Source organism: Solanum stenotomum, chromosome 5 (genome assembly GCF_019186545.1).
Source record: "Solanum stenotomum isolate F172 chromosome 5, ASM1918654v1, whole genome shotgun sequence".
NCBI lineage: Eukaryota > Viridiplantae > Streptophyta > Magnoliopsida > Solanales > Solanaceae > Solanum > Solanum stenotomum.
The window spans coordinates 60,031,046-60,055,152 of record NC_064286.1 but is presented as its reverse complement, the minus strand read 5'-3'; the positions used below and the strand labels follow the sequence as shown (position 1 = coordinate 60,055,152).

Genomic DNA, 24,107 nt, shown 5'->3' with positions numbered 1-24,107 from the left:
GAAGAACAACAATGTTTTTAAAACTAAACGTTTGAAAGTTAATACATTGACGTGCTACCATGAATTAGAGGACAGGTTCATGGTAGCACTTCAATGTATAAACTTTCAAACGTTTAGTTTTAAAAACATTGTTGTTCTTCTGTGCAGTCCTATCTATTGTGAACTCCGTGGCAATGATTGTTTTGCCTGCATGTAGCCGTTGCTTCTAATGGATAGCTCCACATACCTTTTGTTTGCTGCTTTTCATGATTTTCAGTTGAGTTATGCGTTCTTTTTACCCTTTTTGTTGTCATGTTCTCTTCTACCAATATGTTCACATCGTACAAATGAAGCTTTGAGGTTAGCTCTTGGTTATAAGTTGAAAAAATTTCATAGATAGCGATAGTTTTGTCCCTAATTAGGAAACATAGTGATAGTTTGTGTATTTACAAAACGTAGCAACAATTTGTTTCAAATTTAGCGGATATCTTGTAACTGCACGCAAGTGAAATACACTGTATCTGCGCGCTTACAATATCTCTGCCTAACTGAAAATCGCGCGGATACTAGATCAACTTAAATACAATTTAATACTCTTTACAGTCATCCCAAAAATGTCACACATACAACTTACAAGCATGCAACAATACACTTTACATTCATACAGCATACACTTGTATGTCACTATATTTCAGTGTATCACTCTTAAATTTTATGAAAGCTGGTCGTTATGCAACTGCTTGATTGTCTTCTATTTTAGTGGATATCCTTTGAAGAAGGCAGAAGCATATGCTTCATTAAGAAAGTAAGCTCCATCCATCCTTTGCACTATGTAGTTTCAATGTCAGGCATGCTCGCTTTCTCTTTTGTGGCATTCTCTGTCCTCTGAATATCTACTTTGACATGCATAAATGATCTTTTGACTGACATCGCCAAAGTAGCTGCTAGCACTAGAGATTGTAAGAGTCCTGAAAATTTTATTTGCTTATGCAAGATTTTGGTAAATTTGAGGATTTCGTTAGCATGCTTGCAACATCGATGCTATAATCCAGTCAATGTCTATAGCCATATAAAACCACAAGATTGTCTGTCTGAACATGTATAAACGGCAAGCTTAGAGTTTTTGATGTCACTGATCGTCAATCTCCTTCTTTTTTTGATCTTTTGGCTTCTCAAATTTGATAGCAACATATACTATGTGTCCGGGTAAACTCTGTTGTTTGTGATTTATTCTTTTGGCAAGCGATAAATGATTGGCTGGCAGATCTGAAGCATTTGTTAGGAGTTCAAGGATAGTAAACAATGCAGGATAGAATAAACGAAATTAGAAAAAATGGAAGTAACAGTCATTTTGCTTTAACGTTGTTGTTTTTTAGTATTCCTCAATATCTCCTTCTATTCTGGATATTCCAGAAATTATTGTTGATCTGTTTGACAATCTTTTCTGCTCAGATGAAGTTTTGGTTTTCGTAATAATGCCCACTGTCTGATCACAATACTTTTGTCTAGACGAGGTCCCAAGACCAAGAAGATCTGATGCTGTTGAGTGGTGAAGCTCCAAGGATAAATATCTCTTGTAATGATGAGAGTTTGGTATCTTAACAGAACCTTCTTTTTGATCCCCTGTAAATGTTGGAAAGAAATATCCAACACAATTATATAAACCTTTGCCATCGTGGACAACTTATGATGCTATATTATCTCCTCTGTCTTAGGCCTTTCCTTGTGAATGAATTGGAGCCACAGTACCTTCTTCATGATTGGAGGAAAGTATACGAGTGTCTTGCAATGTTTGGAATCCCTGTTCCAAGGTATGGTTGCGTTCACAGAGAAGTACCTTGCTGGCATTTGGATTATTTTGTTGAAGAAGTGGACTTTGTTGAAGTCATGGGAACCGCTTTTGGAAACCTTGTGGAAATGCCTACTGTTGATGGTCAGTCTCTCTTCCCATGGATGATCAAATTTTCATATTGTTTGCTCTAGCTGTAAATGTATGTGCATGGCAGGCTACCAATTCAATGAGAAGATAGAACTCATATTCTCTTAGGGCTGTTTGATTGCTGGTTAGAGTTATGCAGGTATTAATAATGCAGGGGATTAGTTATGAGGAAATCTACGTATCATTCTATGCAGGTATTAGTTATTCTACCTTCTATCCCGCATAAAATAATTCATATTGCAAACCAAATACTATATTAATTTTATATATGAATAACTTGTCTCTTAACCAGCTACCAAACGTGGTAAGTATTACTTGTGCGGGATTTAATACAAGGGTAACTCACCTCCTATACAGCTACCAAATGACCCCTTAGTTCCTTGATGAGTAACCACTTTGGTGGTATCATAATAGTCGGACAAACAAGATGCCTCTTAGTAAAGATTTCATAGCTGTTAGGTTGTTGTTAACATGCTGCTTTACAAGTTTCAGTTTGGTTATTTTGAACTAAGGAAATTGTTGTTGATGTTGTCTGCTTGTGAATATGCTGCACTTCTGATATTGTAAAAATACTACACAGGATGGGAAAGATCAATCTCTTATTTGCTTTTATGTAGCCGATGCCACGCCTCTCTACCTGCACGAGGTAGTCATAAGGTTTGCGTACATTCTACCCTCTCCAAACCTTACTTGTGGGATTTCACTGGGTATGTTGTTGTAGTTGATGCCACCGAATAATTATTTACTATCCTAGTTCCGATGGCAGCCGGGGAATAAAGGAATTGTTTCGAATGCACAATACCTAATGACCTTACTAAACTTGGGCGTTTTCTTTAGATCCCCTATACTATCAGTAGTGTAGGTGGTAAAGGCTACCAAAAAGACTACTGATAGTTTGGGAAGTATTGGAAGAAAACATGTCAAGTTTAGGAAGGATCTGAAGAAACTGCATCATATAATTTATACCCATGAAGTTTAGTCTGTAAAGATGCTGTCCCCCTCTTATTTCTTTGTTCAAAACACATGGTTTTCTCTTCAAGCCAGAAGTTGTGACTATATATAAATCCTTCTTTACTTCAAGTGATCACGACGTGGTGTGTGTGTGGGAATTCGTATCCAATCTGGTCAAACGAGTTTTGGTACTCTGACCAAATTCAAGGGAGAAATTTTTGGACAAATTTAATGATTTTTGTGCGCAAAACAAAAATTAAGGTGAAATTGAAGAAAATGAATACCTCGTATATGTAAATTGCTATTGTCACTCCCCTTCCTTTTATCTCCTTCCAGGATTCTCCTCAAGTTTTCTACATAACGTCTCGTAACATAGGTTATATAACTCTATTTTAGCTATTTGAATTATTTTTAGCTGAATTCTTGCACCTGTATCCAGACATGGATTCGTATCGCTGAATCTAAAAATTTAGATAATAGAGGATCCGACCTCTAAATCCATATCCGTATCGGGCATCCGCACTTGAGTCCGAGCAAAATTAGGACCTAGCATAGTAATAGTCTAATAAAAATCCAAGGCAAAGTTAGTGGATCACAATTGATGCAACCATCTGTTTTCCCTACATCTACCTGTGAAGTTAAATTATATTTGTCAATTATCAAGCATGTTGGTGCCAAATAACTGGTAGGTAAATCAATACTCTTTTTACTTGTGGGATTTTACGGGTTATGTTGTATTTTAGCAAATTAGGAGTTATTTTTCTTCATATTCTTAGTATTAAATAACTATAATAAAGTAATCATAGTCAACTTTAAACTTTTAAAATATCATTAATAATATTAGTTTAATAAAATACACCTTTAATTAATGTTTTCTTAAAGGATATGTCAGATCAACAATGATCAAGTAATATGAAATGAAGGAGTTTTTTTTTTAATCTTTTTCTCATTTGATATTTGTATCAGGGTTAAATTTGGATAGAAAATTCCACATCGACTTTATATTGGGGGTTCAAACTCAAAATCGTCGATTAAAGATGAAGAATTTATAACTACTCCCCTTTCATATTACGAGACTCATGTTGAAAAGATAGTTTTAATAAGAGGTGTATTTTACTTTCTCAAAAAAAAAAATAAGAGGTGTATTTTACTAAATTAATTTTCTTATTGATGTTTTGGAACTTTAAATTTAACTACTACTATTTTATTTGGTTATTTAATCTCAAGTGTAGTAATAAAACTCTCTTGATTTTTTAAAAATAGGCAAATAAAATGAAACAATTATTTGATATAGGAGCCAAGTAAAATGTAATGAAGGGAGTATTATTTTCATTTTTGGTGCGTAACGATAGAAATCAAATACTCACTCTGTTTTCGTTTCATATTACTTGGTCCTATATTAAAAATAGTTGTTCAATTTATTTGTCCAATTTGTGAGATCAAAAGAAATTTTATTACTTCATTTGTTCATTTTTTACTTGTGGTCTATTTGGACTTTGCACTCCTCTTAAGAAAGTAATAATTAATATAAGTATTTTACAATAATATTCATATTAGTTAATGTAAGGTCTTGCAAAATAAGTAATTAATGTGGAGGAAAAAAATGATCTTTTCTTGATATGTTAAAAATGAACAAGTAAAAGTGGATGGATGAAGTATATTTTGGTATTTGATGGAGAACGGAAAATCCTTGAGCGGGCTATTATCCTTAATTGGATGAAACAATGCTTGACTTGACTTTCTTGATATCATACTGTAGCATTATTACCAGATGTGATCATTGATCAACTATTTGATGTTCATATGTATGTCACTCCTTGAAAACGATGACAAGTTGAGGGACTAAAGTGGAGGACCCAAGAAATGATGATGAAGTGAGGGTATTTCAGTCAATTAAATTCACACATACTTCCAACATCATGTGCTTCATCCTATATAATATAACAACTACTTTTGTCCACTTTTGATCATTTTTATAGTCATTACACAAAGTACCAAAAACCTCAAAACTCTTCAATGGCTGACCTCTTTGATCTGAAAAAACACAACCAAATGAACAATGAAGAAACATATCAAGTAGCAATAGTAATTGTTCCATATTTAGAACAAGGACATCTCAATCCCCTTCTCAATCTTTCTCGTATCCTTTCATCTTACAAACTTCCTGTATTTTTCCTAGGTACTAGTACTAGTAATCGACAGGCGAAATTCCGGCTTTCTGGTTGGGACATTCTTGATTTTCCGACCATTCGATTTCATGACCTTGTACCTGTTCCTCCTGATTCTTGTTCCTCTGTTTCTGCAGCAGTAATGGAGAAAATAGGCTCATTCTTCACATCCATTTTGCTGCTTCGTGAACCAATTTGGGAGTTTTTGCAGGAAGTTTCGAGTACATATAGAAGGACAGTGGTTATTAATGACTCAGGTATGTAAAGACGGATTCAAAATTTAAATTGATGGATTTAGCTTTGATTTCGAGCTTCTCTTTCATTACTTCTTTTAGAAAGACAGCCTATTTATGATTTCAGTAAGAGTGTATTAGTAAAAGGAAGGATCAAGAATGTTATATATTTTAGGAGCTAGATTAGTAGATGATGAGCAATTATGAAATGACTCAACAAAAAAATGATCTTGTAAAATAACTATTAGAGCCAGTGCATCATGGCAACAACACTAGGAGAAATACAATTAGAATCTCACGAATGACAGCTATTTACCAGTGCACATGTCTATCTCACTTTAGGAGGTATCAGAGTGATTTTTGGTACAAATATTTGGATTTCTTGGGTTGATATCTCAGATGGTTTCAACTAAGAGTTATTTATCTCAAAAAGTCGCATTACTTCTTGATTTCAATTTTATTCACCAAAGAATGACTTTCTGAGATAAGAATTGTTAGTTGAGTGACCATATGAGAAATCAACGTCATTTCTGCTAAAAATCTTTCTTATTTCGAGGCTTCTCTTTCTTCTTGACCAGTATGTAGTAAGGCCTTATTCCCATCTATTCGTGAAGGAGTGATTGGAATTAAGCCGTTTAGTATATCAGTTGAAATTATGAGTTCAAGAACCAAAGTTTGTGCAGGCATGTCATGGGTAGTTCAAGATGCAGTGTCAATCCCCAATACAGAATGCTACTGTTTCCATACAATTTCTGTGTTCACTGCTCTGTCATTCGCCTGTGAAACTACGAAAAAGCTACTTCCGTCTCCGGTGGCTGAGATAATTGCGGAGCTTCCTCCAAGGGAAAATACATTTGATTCTGAAACCATAGAATACATAAAGATGCAGCGCGAGTTGAGGAATTTTTACTCAGTTGGTCTACACAATTCTTGTAAAGAAATCGAAGGTGTTTTCATTGATTTGCTGGAAGAACAACGCGTAAACAAGCAATGGGCAATTGGTCCATTAAATCCAGTGAAAATTTCAAAGAAAAAAAGCTCCGAACAAACTCATGAATGTTTTTCATGGCTTGATAAGCAAGATCTAAATTCAGTGATTTATGTTTCGTTTGGATCGACAACTACGTTATCGAAAGAACAAATTAACGAGCTGGCATTTGGATTAGAACAAAGTGAGCAAAAATTTATTTGGGTTCTTCGAGGAGCTGACAAAAAAGGTGGGGATAATATTGAAAATGTCGAAAGAGGAAGTAATTTTGATTTGCCAGAAGGATTTGAAGAGAGAATTAAAGATAAGGGGGTTGGGTTTATAGAGAAAAATTGGGCACCCCAATTGGAAATCTTGGCACACGGGTCAACCGGGGGATTCATGAGTCATTGTGGATGCAATTCATGTATCGAGAGCATTTCTATGGGAGTTCCAATGGCAGCTTGGCCGATCCATTCAGATCAGCCGAGGAACACTGTGCTGATAACAAAAGTACTGAAGATCGGGATCATTGTGAGAGATTGGGAAAATCGAGATGAATTGGTAAGTGCTGCGAAAATTGAAAATGCGGTGAGAAATTTGATGGGTTCTGCAGAAGGAGAGGAGCTGCGGCGGAGAGTGACAAAGTTGAGCAGTGCTGTGAAGAAGTCAGTGATGAATGGCGCCAGTCGCAAGGAGATGGATTCCTTTGTTGCTCATATTACCAGATGAGTTCACATTTATCAGGTTAGGTTGATCTACAATAACAAATCTATCGTATTAAACCATATCTTATGTTGTTAAACATTGAGTAATGAACTAATGATCTGTTATAATTGATTAAATTGTTTCGATGGTATAAAAATATGTTGTCCGTACATAATATAAACTGCTTTAAATTCTAATAGACATTCAGGGTAACAAAACATGAAACAAGCTCAACTAGTACAAAACTGGATCTTTTTATATTGTAATATGGGCAATGAAAGAGTCCATCTCTTTGCCGCTACCACCGCCATTCACCACTGATTTGCTCAACTCCGTAGCCCTCTGTCTCATCTTATCTCCTTCTGCAGAATCCATCAATCTCTTAACGCATTCTGCTACTGCATCTGAGCTCACCAACTCATCTCTCATCGCCCAATCCTTCAATCCTACTCCAATTTTCAACACCTCTGTTACCAAAATTGCATTTCTTGGTTGATCGGAATGCATTGGCCAAGCAACTATTGGCATTCCCATTGAAATACTCTCCATACATGAATTCCACCCACAATGACTCATGAATCCACCCGTCGACTCGTGTCTCAATATTTCCAGTTGTGGTACCCAATCTCTCACTATTAACCCTCTTTTCTCCACTTTTTCTTCATACCCTTCTGGTAACTCAACTTCTCTACTTTCCCCTGTAAAAATGTCACCTTTATCTGCTTCTCTCAATATCCATATGAATTTTTTCTCACTTTTCTCCAACCCGATCGCTAATTCTTTAATTTCTTCATCGGAAAGTGTAGTCGTTGTCCCAAAAGACACGAATATGACGGAGTTTGGCTCTTGTTCATCCAGCCATTTGATACATTTATGGGGTTTTCTTGAATCTCTTTTATCAAACAGTTTCGGCGGGTTTAATGGACCAACAGCCCATTGTTTATTACCTGCACGTTTCTCTTTTGCTAGCAAATCAAGATAAAATCCTTCAATTTCATAACAAGAATTATATAAATCACCAGAATTAACCATTTCCCTAAACTCTGTTTGTACTCTGCTGAATTCTGCAAATTCTGATGTGAAGCAGCCTTCCATTGATGAAATTTTTTCCAGAAATTCATTTTCAGCATCAGCAGGTAATCTTCCAGCAGCATCACAGATGAATGAGTAAATAGTAAAACCTGGAAAGAATTATTAGAAGAAGTTTAATAATGTGAATCTGTTATTTGAATTTGACTTTAGGCCACTAATTTGTTTGAGTCGCGACTGACCTGAAATGCTACGAAAGCTATAGCACTCAACATTCGGTATAGAAGGAGCATCTTGAAGAACCCAAGCTATTAAAGAAGCATAAATAACAATTACTCTTCTGTAATTTCTAGAAAGTTCATGTAAAAGAGAAGAAATTGGGTGGCGGAGATGACACGTGGCGAGAAGAGAGGGCATCAAATGGGAGGGAAATTTGGTGGTTGAATTTGGATTTGGAGGTGGAGTTTCGTAACTTGGGATTGAGAATTCGTGGAATTTGACGTTGGATGTGGAAAGTGGGTCCCATCCTTGGATGCGATTTTTCGCTTGGCGGAGATGAGTGGTGGTTCCGGTGAAGTGGAGTGGGAGGTGATAGGCGGAGATGAGGCGGGAGAGGTGGAGGAGTTGGTTTAAATGGCCTTGTGCTGGTAGTGGAATCATCACTACGGCCACCTCAACATTGCTAAGTTTGACCATATTATAATTTTTTGGTAAATTATGAGTATGTAGTATTGGGGTATTTAATGGTGCTAGTTGTTGGTTGCTAATTTGCTATTGACAAGTTGTATAAATGTTATGGGAATTTTCCTAGGAACGTAGCAATGTGTTTTTTTTTACCCATCTCTTCTTTCCCTTCTAGATCAGATTTCTAGAACAAAGTGAAATAGAAAAAGAACGTTGCTTATGGAAAATCTCTACTCATAAAAGTCTTTGTAGGAAGATTCCTCGAAGTTGAGTCTATTTTTTTTAGTTAAATATATGAGCTTTGAGCTCTTTTGTTGACTCAAGTCAAGTCAATTTTAAAGCTTATTCCAAAGAGATTGGAATTAAATTTTCAATTAGATGTGTTCACGTCAAATTGTTAATGACAAATTCGTATAGATGTACTGCTTTTAATCAAACCTTCTATTCTTTACTTTCTTGATTGATAGATAATAAGGTCTAGAACTTGTTTCCTTAGATTTGTTGAATCATTCTGTCTTCAGTATTAAATTTGAACAAATATTTTTGAACGACTTTTCTTTTAATCGATTGTGAAGGAAGGTTCCACTTTATTACTCAAGCAGTAAATATATATAAAATTTTTCTTCATTTTTTTTAAAGTTTATTTTGACTCTTCTTAATGAAAATTATGATTACATTGAGGTCCAAATTAATCCGAATTTATATTGGATAAAAATCATTAAAGGCTAAGTCCTCCCTATTAAGATTTTATTTATACTTAGAAATTGACCTTGAAATTTCTAATTAATAATAAAGTGATTCTCTTCTTCTCATGACATTCCATTGTTTTTTTCTTTTTTTCTTTTCCAATTTGGATCAAAATGTCATGTTGAAACCTAAGTGGACATAAGTTTACAACATAAGAGAGAACAAATAACACTGGACATATTATATCAATCACTCATCTTGCATAGTCGTTCAACCTTCTAGCTTCATTGAATATTTCAAAAATAGCATCAAATATATTCTAATTGGCTTTTTTTTTTGTTTCCACACAATATTTAGTATTTATATTGACCATACTTTTCCACACCTAGAATAAGAAAATAAAAAAAGGTAGCTTGATATATAAAGTATTTCAAATTTACTCGAGATTTGTAGAAGAGTTATATAGGTATAATAAATGTCAGTAATTTATTCTAATATAAATATCATTAAGTAATTTTAAGGTTCAAGCTGGAAATTTATAAATTGTTACTCCAAAATTTCTTCAAATAAGAGAATAAATGTATAATAAAGGGAAAATAAGATAACGAACAACTATTAAATCAGTTGTTATATAAATTATGTTTTTCATCATTAAATAATAATAAATTTAAGAATACGATATAAATATAATAAAATTTACCTAATAATTAAAAAATATATATATCAAAATCATTTATAAAATAACAATATATTCTCTTATTATATAAGAGAGACTTCACGCTGAAGCAGACACAGTTTGGAAAAATAAAAAATTATTTCTTTTATTCTACTTTAATTTAATTACTGTATAATATTTTCAAAATTATGAGATCCGTTTTAGCTATGACTTTTAGTTTTAACTTCACGCTGAAGCAGACACGTCTTCGTCGAAGTGCCTGCTTCAGCGTGTTTCAGAAAAAAATTAAAAAAATATTTATGTTATTCTACTTTAATTTAAGTAGTGTATAATATTTTCAAAATTATGAGACTCGTTTTAGCTATGACTTTTAGTTTTAAATTCATATTCTTTAGTTATAGTTTTATTATTTTGAATGTCGGTAATTCTTGGTTATATTTTGTAACTACTTTGAGACTTTGAGTAAAAAAAAATCAACGATCGATGATGATAATGAAAAATACTTTATTTTATAGATATCTTAATGGACCTATTCACATTAAATTTGCTCAAACAAAAAGTAAATAACAACTTAAAATATCTAAAAATTCTATTAAAATTTCACTAATTTTCTAAATTCTATCTATATCACATAAATTCAAATAAAAAAATACTCAATAAATATTAGGCTCGTGCTAGCACGGACACGGTCAATGTCTAGTAATGCAATAAAACAGACAACACATTTAAACAAGCCGTCAGTAGTCACATTATTCAAAAGTAAAAATCATTTTCTTGAGGAAAATTTGGTTAGCTACACGATATTGACCGGGTCTCACAACAAAAATTATTGCAAAAAGCTGTCAGGTGTAAGTAATTTTTTTTAAAAAAAATATTATTTTTTGAAAAATATTGTTTATTATACCAAATACGTATATTTTAATCCATTATTTGTTGGAGTTACTCGTGTTATTAAGGAGACAATAATAAAATTAAGAAAGTTAAAAAAAAAAAAAAAAAAAAAATTAATGTAGAGGGCACATCTACACAAATTTTTACATTTATGGAGTAGTAGTTTAAGAAAAGCTAAGAATATCTCTCATCTTTGGTAGAAATTACTCGATTTTAAAAAAAAAATACTTCTAGAATTTCATATTAACCATTGATATTATAATTATAGTTTTAACCTTAAATAAAGTTAATTTTTTACAAAAATATTATTGGCCGTCCACTTTAGTGCTCTTATCTTTGGTAAAAATTACTTGATTTTTTTAAAAAAATCCTTCTAGAATGTCATATTAACCATTGATATTATAATTATAGTTTTAACCTTAAATAAAGTTAATTTTTTACAAAAATATTATTAGCCGTCCACTTTAATGCTCTTCTATATAATTGATAACCTTAAATAAAGTTAATTTTTTACAAAAATATTATTGGCCGTCCACTTTAATGCTCTTCTATATAATTGAAATAGTAATCGATTGTGGTTGAGTGGTAAGTACTTATTCGTCCTTAATCAGGAGGTCTCGGATTCGAGCCCCCTTAGTATAGAGTCTCTTTTGTTAGGGAGTGCTTTACCCAATGTGGAACTTCTCGGCATGAATTCGAAGAGGAGTGCTTTACCCAATGTAGAACTTTTCGACATGAATTCGAATTTCGTCGAGTTTCAATGTGGGAAAAAAAAAATCAATGTGGACATGGGACATGATAGGGAAAAAAAAAAGTAAATTGCAGCCTACCAATTGCACCTTTAAATATACCTAATTATAAGCAACAGTTTTCCAACAAGTCTGCAAAAAAGCTCTGTTCTTCCATGGCGAAACTTAACAATCATGAAGTTGCCATAGTAATGGTTCCATTACCAGCACAAGGCCATTTAAACCAACTCCTCCACCTATCCCGCCTCATCTCCGCCTATCACCTCCCACTCCACTTCGCCGGAACCACCGTCCACCTCCGTCAAGCAAAAAATCGCATCCATGGCTGGAACCCACTCTCCACCTCCACCGTCAAATTCCATGAATTCCCAATCCCAAATTATGAAACCCCACCTCCTAATCCAAATTCCACAACCAAATTCCCTTCCCAATTGATGCCCTCTTTCCACGCCACGAGTCATCTTCGTCACCCGATTACTTCCCTTTTACAAGAACTTTCCAGAAATTACAGAAGAGTAATTGTTATTTACGATTCTGTAATAGCTTGGGTTCTTCAAGATGCTCCTTCTATATCAAATGTTGAGTGTTACAGCTTTCGTAGCATTTCAGCTTTTTCGATTTACTCTTGGGATAAATCCTCTGTTACGCCGGAGTTTACAGAGTATACCAGAGTACAATTTGAGTTCAGGGAAATTGTTAATTCTGGTAATTTATACAATTCTTGCTATGAAATTGAAGGATTGTATCTTGATTGGCTAGCAAAAGAGAAAAGTTCGCGTAATAAACAATGGGCTATTGGTCCATTAAACCCGGTGAAACGGTATGAGAAAAATAATTCATTAATTTCACGTAAATGTATGAATTGGCTTGATGAACAAGAACCAAATTCTGTCATATTCGTGTCTTTCGGGACGACGACTACGTTTTCTGATGAACAAATTAAGGAATTAGCTATTGGGTTGGAGAAAAGTGAGCAGAGATTCATATGGGTATTGAGGGAAGCTGATAAAGGTGACATTTTTACAGGGGAAAGTAGAGAAGTTGAGTTACCAGAAGGGTATGAAGAAAGAGTGGGGAAAAGAGGGTTAATAGTGAGAGATTGGGCACCACAATTGGAGATATTGGGACACGAGTCGACGGGTGGATTCATGAGTCATTGCGGGTGGAATTCATGTATGGAGAGTATATCAATGGGGGTGCCAATTTTAGCTTGGCCAATGCATTCAGATCAACCAAGAAATGCAGTTTTGGTAACTGAAGTGTTGAAAATTGGAGTAGAATTGAGGGATTGGGCAAAGAGGGATGAGTTGGTGAGTTCAGTTGCAGTTGCAGAATGTGTTAAGAGATTGATGGATTCTGCAGAAGGAGATGAGATGAGAAAGAGGGTTATGGAGTTGAGCAAATCAGTGGTGGATGGTGGTGGCAGTGCCAAAGAGATCGCCTCTTTCATTGCCCATATTACAAGATAATAAAAGGCGGAGCCTATCGACAGACCTAAATTTATCGCTACTTTTCATTTAGATATTTCAACCAAGTTTTTTTCATTTCAAACGCTTCACGTTGGAGTTTGTTGTGACAACTTGAAGTGGCTATTGATGGGCTACATTTATAAAGAAGTTCACGGTATAATAAGATAACCTAAAAATAGAGTGTGTTATTGTGTTACAATAATTCGACTCAAAATTAACGGTATTTTAATGTATTTTCCCTTATTCATGTAAGCAAATAATGCATGAGCTATGTTATTTCATCATTAGTACTATATGGTTTCTGATGGAGGATGAAAAAATCTCGTATTGATGGCGTAATATTGATAAAAATTGGTAATATGATATAATACAACAATTTAACGAGCTTCGAGCAAAACTACCTTTTAAGTGCTTGAAATTTTAATGTGAATTTTTATTTCTTATCTTGTGATTAGAGATTCAAAATCTATATAGTATTTTTTTTGTACACTTTTGTTCGTCCACTTTAAACTTTGCACTTTAAAGTTTAAATAATAATTCATATAAATATTTTACTATAATATTTAAATTAATAATGTAAAGTCTTATATTTTTTTAAAAAAATAATTTTAGAAATAAGTAATTAATTTTTTTAAATTGTTTTTTTACATGCTAAAAATGTAACAAAAGTGAAATTTTATTTTTGTATTATTGGACATCCTTTGAGGAAATCTCCATGGCAGGCAGCCAAGCGAGTTCGGTTTCCAAATACGAACAAACTCCATACGCCTAATTACAGTGCTCTGTAAACGTTTTACAGTATTGGGATTTCTTCAATTGTTCTTCTCAGTGTTTCTTTTGGTGGGTTTGATTCTGAAAACTCTAAGCTTTTTTGAAGAACAGAGAAGGAAATAGATATGGGTCTGCTCAGATAGCAGTTTTGGTGACCAAATTTTCACGGTTTGTGCTAAACCCTTTTCGATCTTCTTGCTCAATTTGCTTGTATCAGTGAAAATCCCATGAAAGATTGGATCTTTTTGTTGCTTTGTCAATTATGAAATCACCCAAATCAGCAAAATCTCTTTTTTGCTGCTTTTTCTGATATGGGTCTGCTGAGATAGCAGTTTGGTGACCTAAATTTTAACGGTTTGTATTGAACCCTTTTTGATGTTGTTTCTCAATTTGCTTCTATCAGTGAAAATCCCATGAAAGATTGGATCTTTTTGTTGCTTTGTTGATTATGAAATTACCCAAATCAGCAGTCTGTTTTTCTGCAATTGTTTGATGTATTATTGTGCTTTCTTTTTCCAGTCTGTGAATTTTCAAGTACCAAATGGCGTTGTGTTCTATTTACAAGTATGGTTCAAAAGCTCAGGGATTGGCGTTTCTTGCATTTGGGTCCATTTCTTTTTTGGTATTTGTTTATGTTGTTATTGTCTCCAAGTTGCTTCCGCCATTCGATAATCCGATCCTTGCAGCCATACAGAATGACAGGTGACTTTCTCTTTGTTCAATTTTATTCAGTTTCTGTTATTTAGTCAAATTTGCTTATGCCTGGTTGTCTTGATTAGCTTTTGGGTAAATATTATAATGTACTGCTCAGTGAAATGTAAACTGTTATTGAGCATTATCCGGATTATTTGTTGCTGTTTCACCTTAGATACTGATTGTTTAAATTATATTTAAATCTAGGGATTTGTAAGGAACTTGACACTGCGACATTATTGTGTCGATCGTAAACTGAATTGAGGTATTGAGATTTTAGACAATGTTTTTGGATGATAAATGGCTTTGTTCACTTACTCTTTATGAATGTTCTTTTGCTGTTCATTGTGTTTGTTACTCTTGACAAATTGTATGATTGGCCTGTTGGTAATAATTGTTCACAAATTGTATCGATCATAACTTACCGGTTTGTGATTATTTATGCTCTAACTGCTGCGATGTTGATCCCACTCCCATTTGAAATTATTTTACTAGGATCTCGTCTCCAGTAAACTTGCATTCATATTTGTGACACTTCTGTCTGTTTAAGAATTTTCTCGTCTTCCCTTTTTGAAAAATAAAGAGATTTTATCTAGTTCTCTGGGAAAAGTACTTTTTGGAATTCTGCATTTAATCATCATGGATATAGAAAGAAGATTACTGAAAAGCCGATACTGCTGGTCGAAATGTATTATGCTTTCCGTACTACTTGTAGCTCTTCAGTAACTTACAACTCGAACATCTAACTGTTTGTGGTTTCAATAAAAAATTAATATGCTTAAGAGGTTTACAACTACATGGGTCTCTTCCAACCAGCAATGCATACTTATAGATATACTCTTCGTCCTGAAAGATCAATTTTGAATTGAAACACTTCCATTTTCTTACTTATTTATTACATCACATTGAGCCAATTTGAAGCGTTGATTTGGTAGTATCAGACCAGTAATTCTCAATTCTAGATGCTTACGTTCATTGTTAAGGCATTATTAGCTGGCTTGCAACATAATATCACGTAGTGGCATGATGATTTCGTAATAGTTGATTCGATCATCTTAATTTAATACTTAAGTTGTACAAGAGTTTTCATTAACTGAATTTAACTTCCTCAATAAATAACGGTTATGGCAAGAGTGTGGAGGTGAATGAGTAGAATTGTTATTGTGAAATGAGGATTATACAAGATGTGATTCCAATTTTGTGATGGTTGTTAGCCTAAAGTAATTACAGTGGTATGATCAAAATCTTACTAAATGTACTAAATGCTTAGTAGGCTTTGTAGCTGGAATATCTCATGTTCAATTGTTTACAAATATTCTTCTTCCCCTTTTCCCAAATATCATGTTTGTGTTTGTATAAATAGTGCTTTGCGCCTGTGTTGAGTTATTTTGTATTTCTGTTTCAGATACTATTGCTTTCTGGTTCCATTAACGCTTCCCATCCTTGTTGTTGCTATATATTTCCACTGGCTCAGCATGAAGATCTTTAAGCATGCATAGCTCAGACGAGGTATGGAGCTTTTGTGTAATCTCACGAAGGATCGTTATCAATTGGTTAGGTTTCTGATTCCAAGTTGTTTACTTGAAACATTTGACATGAGTAGAATGAGATAAGTTTTCGTAGTAATGACAAACGAAGATACTTTCACTATTAAAGTGTAGCTATTTTCAGCCCTTTTGTGCTTCTCCATTTCCCGGAACTTCAGAAGTTAAGAGGACAAAATTGCGAGCTTCCTTCAAATAAATAACTTGCATACACTCAATACTTGCTTCTATCCAAGATTTCTGATGAAGGAAGTGTTTATGAAGAAGACATTTAGGCTACTAAATCATCCTAGGACATTTAGACATTAAGATTTTTTTTATCCTAATTCAACAGTTCAGTTGTTTGTAATTGGTATGAACACAAAATTTTGAAATTGACTTGCTTATATACATTGAAATTATTGAAAATATTGTAGGAAAAAAGCTGTCTTTGTTAATCTTCTTCTCTTTGGGGTCATGATTTGCCTATTACCCCTGGTGGGAGCTTGCAGATACTTCGTGAAATTAGTCGTTGAGGTGCGTCCAAGTTGGTTTGGACATCATGGTTATTAAAAAATTTAAAAAGCTAAAATTGGAGACAAAATGACACTGAAGTTTTACTCAAGTCACTTGCAAATTCTGTAAACTCGAATCTTAATAGTTTTAAAATAACAAACTCTATTGACTAGCTAAACAATATCAAATAATGCAAACAATTTTCGAAGTATATAAATTGAAAGTGTTCCCTTTATTTTCGATAAAAAGGACAAGGTGATACACTGAAGCTTTCGCTATGCACGAGATTTGGAGAAGAGTCGAACCATAAGGGTCATTGTATATAGTTTTGGATGACAAGAAAAAAGAAAAAAACACTTTTTTTAAGCATTATAGACTGTATTGACAGTTAAAAGTTCTTTTTTTTCCTTAAAGGCGGTGGGTCAACTTTTAAAGGGGAGAGTTTAGCGCAGCGGTAAGAGTCATCAATATATTGAATGTCACGAGTTTAAGGTGTAAAAATAATCTTGGAGAAAGAATATTTTGAAATTGTGCAAAAAGTAGTCGAACAAATAAAGTCAGGGAAAATTTATGAAGTTATTTTGATAAATTTCAAATATATAATAGTTCAGAATTGTATCTCTTTAGAGTTTCTAAAAACACTCTGTATATGTTCAAAGTACTTATAAAACAGACATATTTGGTTCCCTTTTTCCTAAAGTGGAGATGGAGATTATATAAAGGAATTATGAAAGAGTTGGTCAAATCACATGTGCTTCATCTGAACTCATTGCTTTTGTCTCGAACTATATGTATATATATTAAAAAAAGATTTAAATGTAAACATATAATAAAACGACCATTCAAAATCTATCGATTTTAAATCCTGGATTTGAACCTGATAAGTACTGTATTAGTTTCAAAGAATGTTTGTAGGCAAAAAGGAAACAAATACAAGGGAAAATACAGAAGGAAGAAGACATTATTTGACTTTATTGTAACAACACAAAAATTAGTTACAAATGTAAAGATCCCCTCTTAATAGAAAGAATACAACAGAAGAATGGTAAACAGAAATCAACCCCTTTTAACCATTTCATCTGTCTATGGGCTACAAAATTGAAATGGAATCTATTTCTTCCTAACTCTACCACAACACATCTAACACCTTTTGAAGAAACACAAGTGTATGGTACTTTATGAAAACAAGAAAAAAAGGGTTTTGATGTCAAACTTATTTGTGCCTTCTTTTGGATTCTCCATAAGCAACAACTCCCATCACAGTCATCGTGTAGCCCGCGATTCCGATGAAAGTTACTGGATTTTGGAAAATTAGTATGGAGATAACAACAGCCACTGCACCTTTTGCATTGCCTAGGACCTGCACCAGTCCATAGAGAGAGTTTAGTTGTTTCAAACAGGTGAAAAACATGTACATTGCAGCTACTATGAAAATTTAGTACCATTCTTGAAAATATAGTAGGCGTTTGGACAATATTTGGTCTATGTTTCTCATACTCTCCGAAAATGTTGTTGCACCGTGACAGATCCTCCAAAAATGCACTAGTTTTGGAGGATCCGATGCACACTCTGTAGCATTTTTGAAGAGTCCGAGTAATAAAGTATTTGGTTGAAGTTGAAAGGGTATTTGGAAGTCTGTGTTTAAACACATATTTAAAAAATTAACCTTTCTTGGCCTGAGACTAGGCGTGATCTTTCGTGTTCAAGTCTAAGGACATATGGCAAGTTAGAGAACAAAAACATTTGCTAATCCAGGAGTGGTCTATAGCTAAGTTGCTCGAACTCTTCACTTTTGTGCCGCACCCGTGTCGACACGACATGGGTGTGGGTGTGGAATCCGTGTCCGATTTGGTCAACCAATTTTGGGTACTTTGACCAAAATCGAAGAAGAAAGTCTAGACAGTTTTAATGATTTCTATAATCAATACAAAAGCTAAGGTGAAATTGAAGAAAATGGAATGCATTTTATATAGAAGTTTTTATGTCACTCATTTTCCTTTAATCTCCTTCCAAGATTCTCCTCAAGTTCTCCACATAATATCTCATAATTTAGGTTTTATAACTCTATTTTTAGATATTTTAATTATATTTAGGCGAATTCCTGCACCCGTATCCATACATGGATTCATATCCCCGAATCTTAAAAATTAGATCATGAAGGATACGACCTCTAGATCCGCACCCATATCAGACACCCGCACCCGAGTCCGAGCAACTTAGGTCTATAGTTGCCAATGGTATCTACGATAAGGTTCTTTATTCCCAGGTTCAGGCTCAAACCCGAGACTTCTGATTAAGGATAATACATTTCCAACCACTCCACCACACCCCTTGGTTATCATTCTGCTTTTGTCTTTCTTTTGCCACATAACACTACACTTAAAGGGGGAGAAAAGAGGGGTATGAGAGGAGCAAACCTGGAGTGTCAATGCACTGGTATGCTTAGTCACCAAAAAGTTCAATAAATTGGCACCATAGGCCATTGCAGAATTAATCAAAATAAGCAGGCCAAGGTATCTGTGTTCAGTCGCGATTGTTGCAGTGACTTCGATAACATTAGGCTCCATAACGAGTGCAGCAGGCAATAATACTACAACAGCAATTGGTGACATGTAGAGCAGGAGATTCATGGAGTTCAGCTTTTCCCTGAAAGACAACATCAGGTTAAGGAGAAAACTACTAGTTAAAATGTATCAACAAAACAAACGAACGACAAATAAATCGAATGAAGGGTCGTGAATTCGAAAGGAACCCCAATCTCTATCAGATGTAAATCAATTGAGGAAACTAGAAGATCAGAAATTCGTAGACCTGTAGTTATCTTTTAGATGATGTGACAGTTAAAAGTATTTTGCGTTTACGCAGATGGCTAGAAGAAGCAAAGTACTTACCCTTCAGAAGAAAGAAGAACTCCTTGAAGAACAGACTTGAAGGCTCTAGCAGCAGTTGCACCAATACACATGATAAACCCATAAAGGTGGAAGCTTGGCTCACCCTATCATCAATCAAGAAACTTAATAGTCAATAAACAACAACAACAACATACCCGGAGTAATCCCACACGTGGAATCTGGGGAGGGTAGAGTGTATGCAAACCTTACCGCTACCTTAGGAGGAAGATTAATAGTTAATAAAAGTTGCTACAAATTTTTCAACAAGAAAACAAAACCTATTTCAACAACCAATAGATAGATACTTGTCATGGCTTAATAAACTTCAAATATAACACAACAAAAGATAAGGTAAGTAAACTTGTTTAATTATCAATTTCTTACTGAATAAAATCTTAAACTAATACCATGAGACATTGAGAATTTCTGAATTGCTCGAAGTATATTTATCATCTACTGTTTGATTCTGTATATATGTCATCAAAACACACTCTACTGAGACTTGAGAGGCAAAGATACAAGGTGATTTTTTCCTATCTTTCCAAGTTTTGGTAGACAGAGTTACCCGATATGCTATCTCGGACATCACTATTTTTTTTTTTTAAAAAATTTGGATGACAAGGGAAACCCATAGTCGCTACCCTTTGGGTGCGCACAGGGTAAAACCCCCGCTCCTATGCAATAGCNTTTCAACAAGAAAACAAAACCTATTTCAACAACCAATAGATAGATACTTGTCATGGCTTAATAAACTTCAAATATAACACAACAAAAGATAAGGTAAGTAAACTTGTTTAATTATCAATTTCTTACTGAATAAAATCTTAAACTAATACCATGAGACATTGAGAATTTCTGAATTGCTCGAAGTATATTTATCATCTACTGTTTGATTCTGTATATATGTCATCAAAACACACTCTACTGAGACTTGAGAGGCAAAGATACAAGGTGATTTTTTCCTATCTTTCCAAGTTTTGGTAGACAGAGTTACCCGATAAGCTATCTCGGACATCACAATTTTTAATTTTTTTTTTTTTTTGGATGACAAGGGAAACCCATAGCCGCTACCTTTTGGGTGCGCACAGCGTAAAACCCCTGCTCCTATGCAATAGCTCGCAAACCACATAGGAGAGGTAACCCGCACTAGGCAAGTTTGGTGCAACGAGCTCAACCCAGAAGACAAACCCCTTACTTTCGCTGGCAAGGGGTTTCGAACTTGAGACCTCCAACATGGAAGTCCCAAGCTCAAACCACTAGGCCACCCCGAAGGGTCTCGAGCATCACGATTATCAAAAGAAAAAAACACATTCTACTGAGGAAACGCCACACAAAGTCAATTTCTTTGAATATCTCCAATGGAAACATCGTCAAGGAAGATACTATCATTTGAAAAAAGAAGTGATCATTATGAACATTGAAATAGAATGTGAAAATAACTTAATTTCCATTGGAAAGAAAAGCAAACTACTGCAAAACACAGAAATGGTAAGAATTGACCACAGAGGAAAGTATTTTTGACAGGGGGCATCAATATACAGGTGGAAGATTACTAAGAAGATTCGAAATTGATTGTATAGTGGGCCCGATAAAAATTTATGAAGTGTTGAACACATTAAATTTAAATTCTAGATCTGCTTGGCAACAGATTGTCGAGGCGTTATAATGTATATGAGCATCCATAAAAATTCTCATATCTGATCTCAATCAGTTAATCTAGACTTCTAAAAGAACTACTACCATTGTTAAAAAATCATAGATCAACTTTAAGAGGAATGAAATTAAACAGCCAAAAAGGTTAAAAAATTTAAGAAAAAAAGATCCAATTTTTCTACACAAAACATACCACAATCTGATCTACTAAATATAATACAAAGTAACAAGCAATTAAATATTCAACGTTAAAGGTCATGGTGGAGCTATAAGTACTCCTCCATCTTTAACCATAAGTCTCAGGTTCGAATCCTAGGTGCATTTAACCTCCAAAGTGGACCTCCTGAATCCAAATTAGTCAATCCCCAAAATAGGGTATAGAACAAAAAACAAGCAATTAACTATTCACCACCAAAAGTCATGGTGAGCAGTAAGTACTCCTTTATCTTTAACCAAAGGTCTTCGGTTCAAGCTCATCCCCAAAGTGGGACCTCCTGAATCTAGAGTCGGGCCCAAAATGAGTGCAAAAAATGGAAACCAAAAATAATAAGCAATTAATATTCATTACCGAAGGTCGTGGTGGAGTTATAAGTATTCCTCCATCTTTAACCAAAGAGCTCGGGTTTGATCCCTAGGCATGTTTTATCCCCAAAGTGGAACCTCCTAAATCTAGATTAGTCACACCCCAAAATGGGACAAGACACCGGAAACCAAAAAAAGAAAACCAGCAATTAACTATTCACCACCAAAGGTCGCGGTTGAGCTGTAAGTATTCCTCCATCTTTAACCAAAGGTCTTGAGTTCGAGCCTTACATACGTTTTATCCCCAAAGAATGGGTCGAGAACATGGAAACCAAAAAAACAAGCAATTAACTATTCACCACCAAAGGTCGTGGTGGAGCTATCCAAAGGTCTCGAATTCGAACTCTAGTGCGTTTTATCCCCAAGGTGGAATTGAATCCAAATTAATCGGGCTCCAAAATGAATAAAGACACACGGAAACCAATAAATACAAGCAGTTAATTATTCATTCAAGAAAAAGAACAAGTTAGGAAGTTTGCAAACATACCCCACTTGCAATAATAACCCCAGTAACAACAGGAACAAGGCAACCATAAGTAGCCCAAGCTTCTTGCTTCCTTGTCATCAAATAAGCAAACAATGCAGTAAAAAAGGGTGTTGTTGCACCCACAGCCTGATTAAACGACACAGGCAAGTACCTTAAAGAAATGTTTCCACCAACAACAGAACCACAAAAGACAACACTAAGTGTAGAGATCCTCAAAAATTGAGACCTTGATTTAATCCTCTGAAAAGGTGCAATCTTTAAGAAAACAATAGAAACATAGCTAAGAACAGCACAAGCTGTCATATGACACATTGTAAGAAAAATTGGGAATCTAAATCCATAATTTGACAGCAATAATTTGTTCAAAAGAAGGACTCCAATATTTGAGGAATACCAAAAGATTATAAGTGTAGCTATGAAAAAACCCTTCTTCTCTAATTGTCCAGACAACATTTTTTATCTTTTTTTGGTTCTTGATTTTGTCAAAAATGGCAAAAAGATTCAATTTTTAAGGTACCCTTTTGTTGAAACTACAAGAAAAAACTCATTAATTGATTAATCCACCCTTTTCTCAACAGATTTTCAAGATTTATTTCTTGAAGAAAAATTGATTTTCAGTGTGTGTGTGTTTTTGGGAACTTTTTTTGTGGGGAATGTATGAAAGTGGAAGAAAGAGAAGCAAATGTGTTATTTTTGTGCCTCTCTTCTTCCTTTTTCTTCCCCACAAGACCCAAATTTTGGAGATTATTTTTATTTTTGTGAACTTGTATATATAGAGAAAAAAAAAAAGTTCCAAGTATTTAGATATTTTTAAGATAAAGAGAAGTTCTAATTAAAGTTGAAATATAGGGTGATCCAATTTTTTCGACCCTTTTTAAAATTTATAATTTTTGAAGGTGAAAGAAAAAAAATAGTTTAATTTTAAAATTTTAATACATAGTGTGGCAATTCACATATTTTGTGCGGTGAACTTCCATGTTATTGAACTGAATGTTTGTTGGATCATGCAATTATAAAATTGGGAGATAGTAATTTTTTTTTAATGGAGAAAGGATTAGTGGTGTACGATTCAAAATTTGATGGATAATGAATTGTTTTATATATTTGTTTGCTTAAATATTATGTTAGTTTGTTTCTATGTTGTGCGTTTACCTCACACATCATATTACGTTTTTACTGTTGGAAGGCAAAATAAGGCGATAAATTTATCAATAGAGAGTTTTGATAATACCTTAGTATTCAAACATTATGATTTGTTAGTTATTTATGAATTTGTTTCTTATTATTTTTCATTTGTAGAAGTTTGCTCATATCTATTGAAATGTTTGGGCTTATGATATTTAAAGTAGAGTAACTTTCACATATAGCAAACAAAAAAATCATATTTGTATGCTATAGCAAAGTTTGCATAATTGCGCTCCATAGCAAACATATGTATGTATAATTCGCTATACATATACAATTAAAAGCTGTCTATTTCGCTATACATATATACAAAAAGAGCAATTGTATAATTCGTTGGCTCCTCTTCAGAATTGTATAATTTCATTATACAAACATAAAACTGGGCAGGGGAATATTTTTATTGTATAATTATAAGTGTATAGGACGAATATATATGTATTTGCATGTGTATATACAATTTTCTCTCGCTTTATACAAACAGAAACGCAATTTATACACTTCTGTTGTATAAAACGAGAAAGAGAGAAAGGCACAAGAGAACTGGGCAGGAGAATATTTTTATTGTATAATTATAAGTGTATAGGACGAATATATATGTATTTGCATGTGTATATACAATTTTCTCTCGCTTTATACAAACAGAAACGCAATTTATACACTTTTGTGTATAAAGCGA

The 24,107-nt window shown here is 34.0% G+C and overlaps 6 protein-coding genes across 10 annotated transcripts; 4 read left to right on the top strand and 2 right to left on the bottom strand.

The window, feature by feature from the left end:
- Positions 1-20: 20 nt before the first annotated feature.
- LOC125864626 (inositol hexakisphosphate and diphosphoinositol-pentakisphosphate kinase VIP2-like) lies at positions 21-2,998 on the top strand. The gene is made up of 4 exons (XM_049544652.1): positions 21-784; positions 1,494-1,542; positions 1,696-1,912; positions 2,499-2,998. The coding sequence occupies exons 1-4, from the start codon at positions 594-596 to the stop codon at positions 2,654-2,656; spliced, it is 615 nt and encodes a 204-aa protein (XP_049400609.1). The 5' UTR covers positions 21-593; the 3' UTR covers positions 2,657-2,998.
- Positions 2,999-4,673: 1,675 nt separating this feature from the next.
- On the top strand, positions 4,674-8,459 carry LOC125864623 (zeatin O-xylosyltransferase-like). 5 transcript variants are annotated; one of them, XR_007446249.1, is made up of 4 exons: positions 4,674-5,294; positions 5,954-6,984; positions 8,033-8,081; positions 8,188-8,299. XR_007446249.1 is itself a non-coding variant. In XM_049544646.1 (3 exons), exons 1-2 carry the CDS (start codon positions 4,886-4,888, stop codon positions 6,967-6,969), a joined length of 1,425 nt encoding a protein of 474 aa, XP_049400603.1. In that variant the 5' UTR covers positions 4,674-4,885; the 3' UTR covers positions 6,970-6,984; positions 8,328-8,459. The 5 variants fall into 5 exon arrangements, 4 of the variants coding, with proteins under 4 accessions (XP_049400603.1, XP_049400606.1, XP_049400604.1 ...); XM_049544646.1 differs by lacking the exons at positions 8,033-8,081; positions 8,188-8,299 and adding an exon at positions 8,328-8,459; XM_049544649.1 differs by lacking the exon at positions 8,033-8,081 and having other exon boundaries at positions 8,188-8,205.
- LOC125864624 (zeatin O-glucosyltransferase-like) lies at positions 7,123-8,802 on the bottom strand. The gene is made up of 2 exons (XM_049544650.1): positions 8,217-8,802; positions 7,123-8,126 (listed from the first exon to the last, which is right to left on the bottom strand). Exons 1-2 carry the CDS (start codon positions 8,668-8,670, stop codon positions 7,201-7,203), a joined length of 1,380 nt encoding a protein of 459 aa, XP_049400607.1. The 5' UTR covers positions 8,671-8,802; the 3' UTR covers positions 7,123-7,200.
- Positions 8,803-11,791: 2,989 nt separating this feature from the next.
- Positions 11,792-13,414, top strand: LOC125865624 (zeatin O-glucosyltransferase-like). Its single transcript, XM_049545830.1, has one exon. It carries the CDS (start codon positions 11,817-11,819, stop codon positions 13,128-13,130), a length of 1,314 nt encoding a protein of 437 aa, XP_049401787.1. The 5' UTR covers positions 11,792-11,816; the 3' UTR covers positions 13,131-13,414.
- A 427-nt stretch (positions 13,415-13,841) lies between these two features.
- Positions 13,842-16,542, top strand: LOC125865117 (uncharacterized). Its single transcript, XM_049545288.1, has 3 exons — positions 13,842-14,069; positions 14,421-14,603; positions 16,000-16,542. The coding sequence occupies exons 2-3, from the start codon at positions 14,443-14,445 to the stop codon at positions 16,091-16,093; spliced, it is 255 nt and encodes an 84-aa protein (XP_049401245.1). The 5' UTR covers positions 13,842-14,069; positions 14,421-14,442; the 3' UTR covers positions 16,094-16,542.
- Positions 16,543-17,580: 1,038 nt separating this feature from the next.
- LOC125866148 (UDP-URONIC ACID TRANSPORTER 1-like) lies at positions 17,581-23,002 on the bottom strand. Its single transcript, XM_049546453.1, has 4 exons — positions 22,247-23,002; positions 19,525-19,628; positions 19,051-19,279; positions 17,581-17,993 (listed from the first exon to the last, which is right to left on the bottom strand). Exons 1-4 carry the CDS (start codon positions 22,697-22,699, stop codon positions 17,847-17,849), a joined length of 933 nt encoding a protein of 310 aa, XP_049402410.1. The 5' UTR covers positions 22,700-23,002; the 3' UTR covers positions 17,581-17,846.
- Positions 23,003-24,107: the final 1,105 nt, after the last annotated feature.

What these genes read in the sequence shown, in the direction of transcription:
- LOC125864626 (XM_049544652.1), top strand. Translation starts at nt 594, where the DNA reads ATGTCACACATACAACTTACAAGCATGCAACAATACACTTTACATTCA. An exon ending in GCATATGCTTCATTAAGAAA is followed by an intron (nt 785 to 1,493) that starts GTAAGCTCCATC and finishes TGTCTAGACGAG; the next exon opens with GTCCCAAGACCAAGAAGATC. An exon ending in GGAAATGCCTACTGTTGATG is followed by an intron (nt 1,913 to 2,498) that starts GTCAGTCTCTCT and finishes AATACTACACAG; the next exon opens with GATGGGAAAGATCAATCTCT.
- LOC125864623 (XM_049544646.1), top strand. Translation starts at nt 4,886, where the DNA reads ATGGCTGACCTCTTTGATCTGAAAAAACACAACCAAATGAACAATGAA. An exon ending in AGTGGTTATTAATGACTCAG is followed by an intron (nt 5,295 to 5,953) that starts GTATGTAAAGAC and finishes AAGTTTGTGCAG; the next exon opens with GCATGTCATGGGTAGTTCAA.
- LOC125864624 (XM_049544650.1), bottom strand. Translation starts at nt 8,670, where the DNA reads ATGGTCAAACTTAGCAATGTTGAGGTGGCCGTAGTGATGATTCCACTA. An exon ending in TAGCTTTCGTAGCATTTCAG is followed by an intron (nt 8,127 to 8,216) that starts GTCAGTCGCGAC and finishes AATTCTTTCCAG; the next exon opens with GTTTTACTATTTACTCATTC.
- LOC125865624 (XM_049545830.1), top strand. Translation starts at nt 11,817, where the DNA reads ATGGCGAAACTTAACAATCATGAAGTTGCCATAGTAATGGTTCCATTA.
- LOC125865117 (XM_049545288.1), top strand. Translation starts at nt 14,443, where the DNA reads ATGGCGTTGTGTTCTATTTACAAGTATGGTTCAAAAGCTCAGGGATTG. An exon ending in GCAGCCATACAGAATGACAG is followed by an intron (nt 14,604 to 15,999) that starts GTGACTTTCTCT and finishes TTTCTGTTTCAG; the next exon opens with ATACTATTGCTTTCTGGTTC.
- LOC125866148 (XM_049546453.1), bottom strand. Translation starts at nt 22,699, where the DNA reads ATGTTGTCTGGACAATTAGAGAAGAAGGGTTTTTTCATAGCTACACTT. An exon ending in GTTCTTCTTTCTTCTGAAGG is followed by an intron (nt 19,280 to 19,524) that starts GTAAGTACTTTG and finishes GTTGTCTTTCAG; the next exon opens with GGAAAAGCTGAACTCCATGA. An exon ending in CCAGTGCATTGACACTCCAG is followed by an intron (nt 17,994 to 19,050) that starts GTTTGCTCCTCT and finishes GGACTGGTGCAG; the next exon opens with GTCCTAGGCAATGCAAAAGG.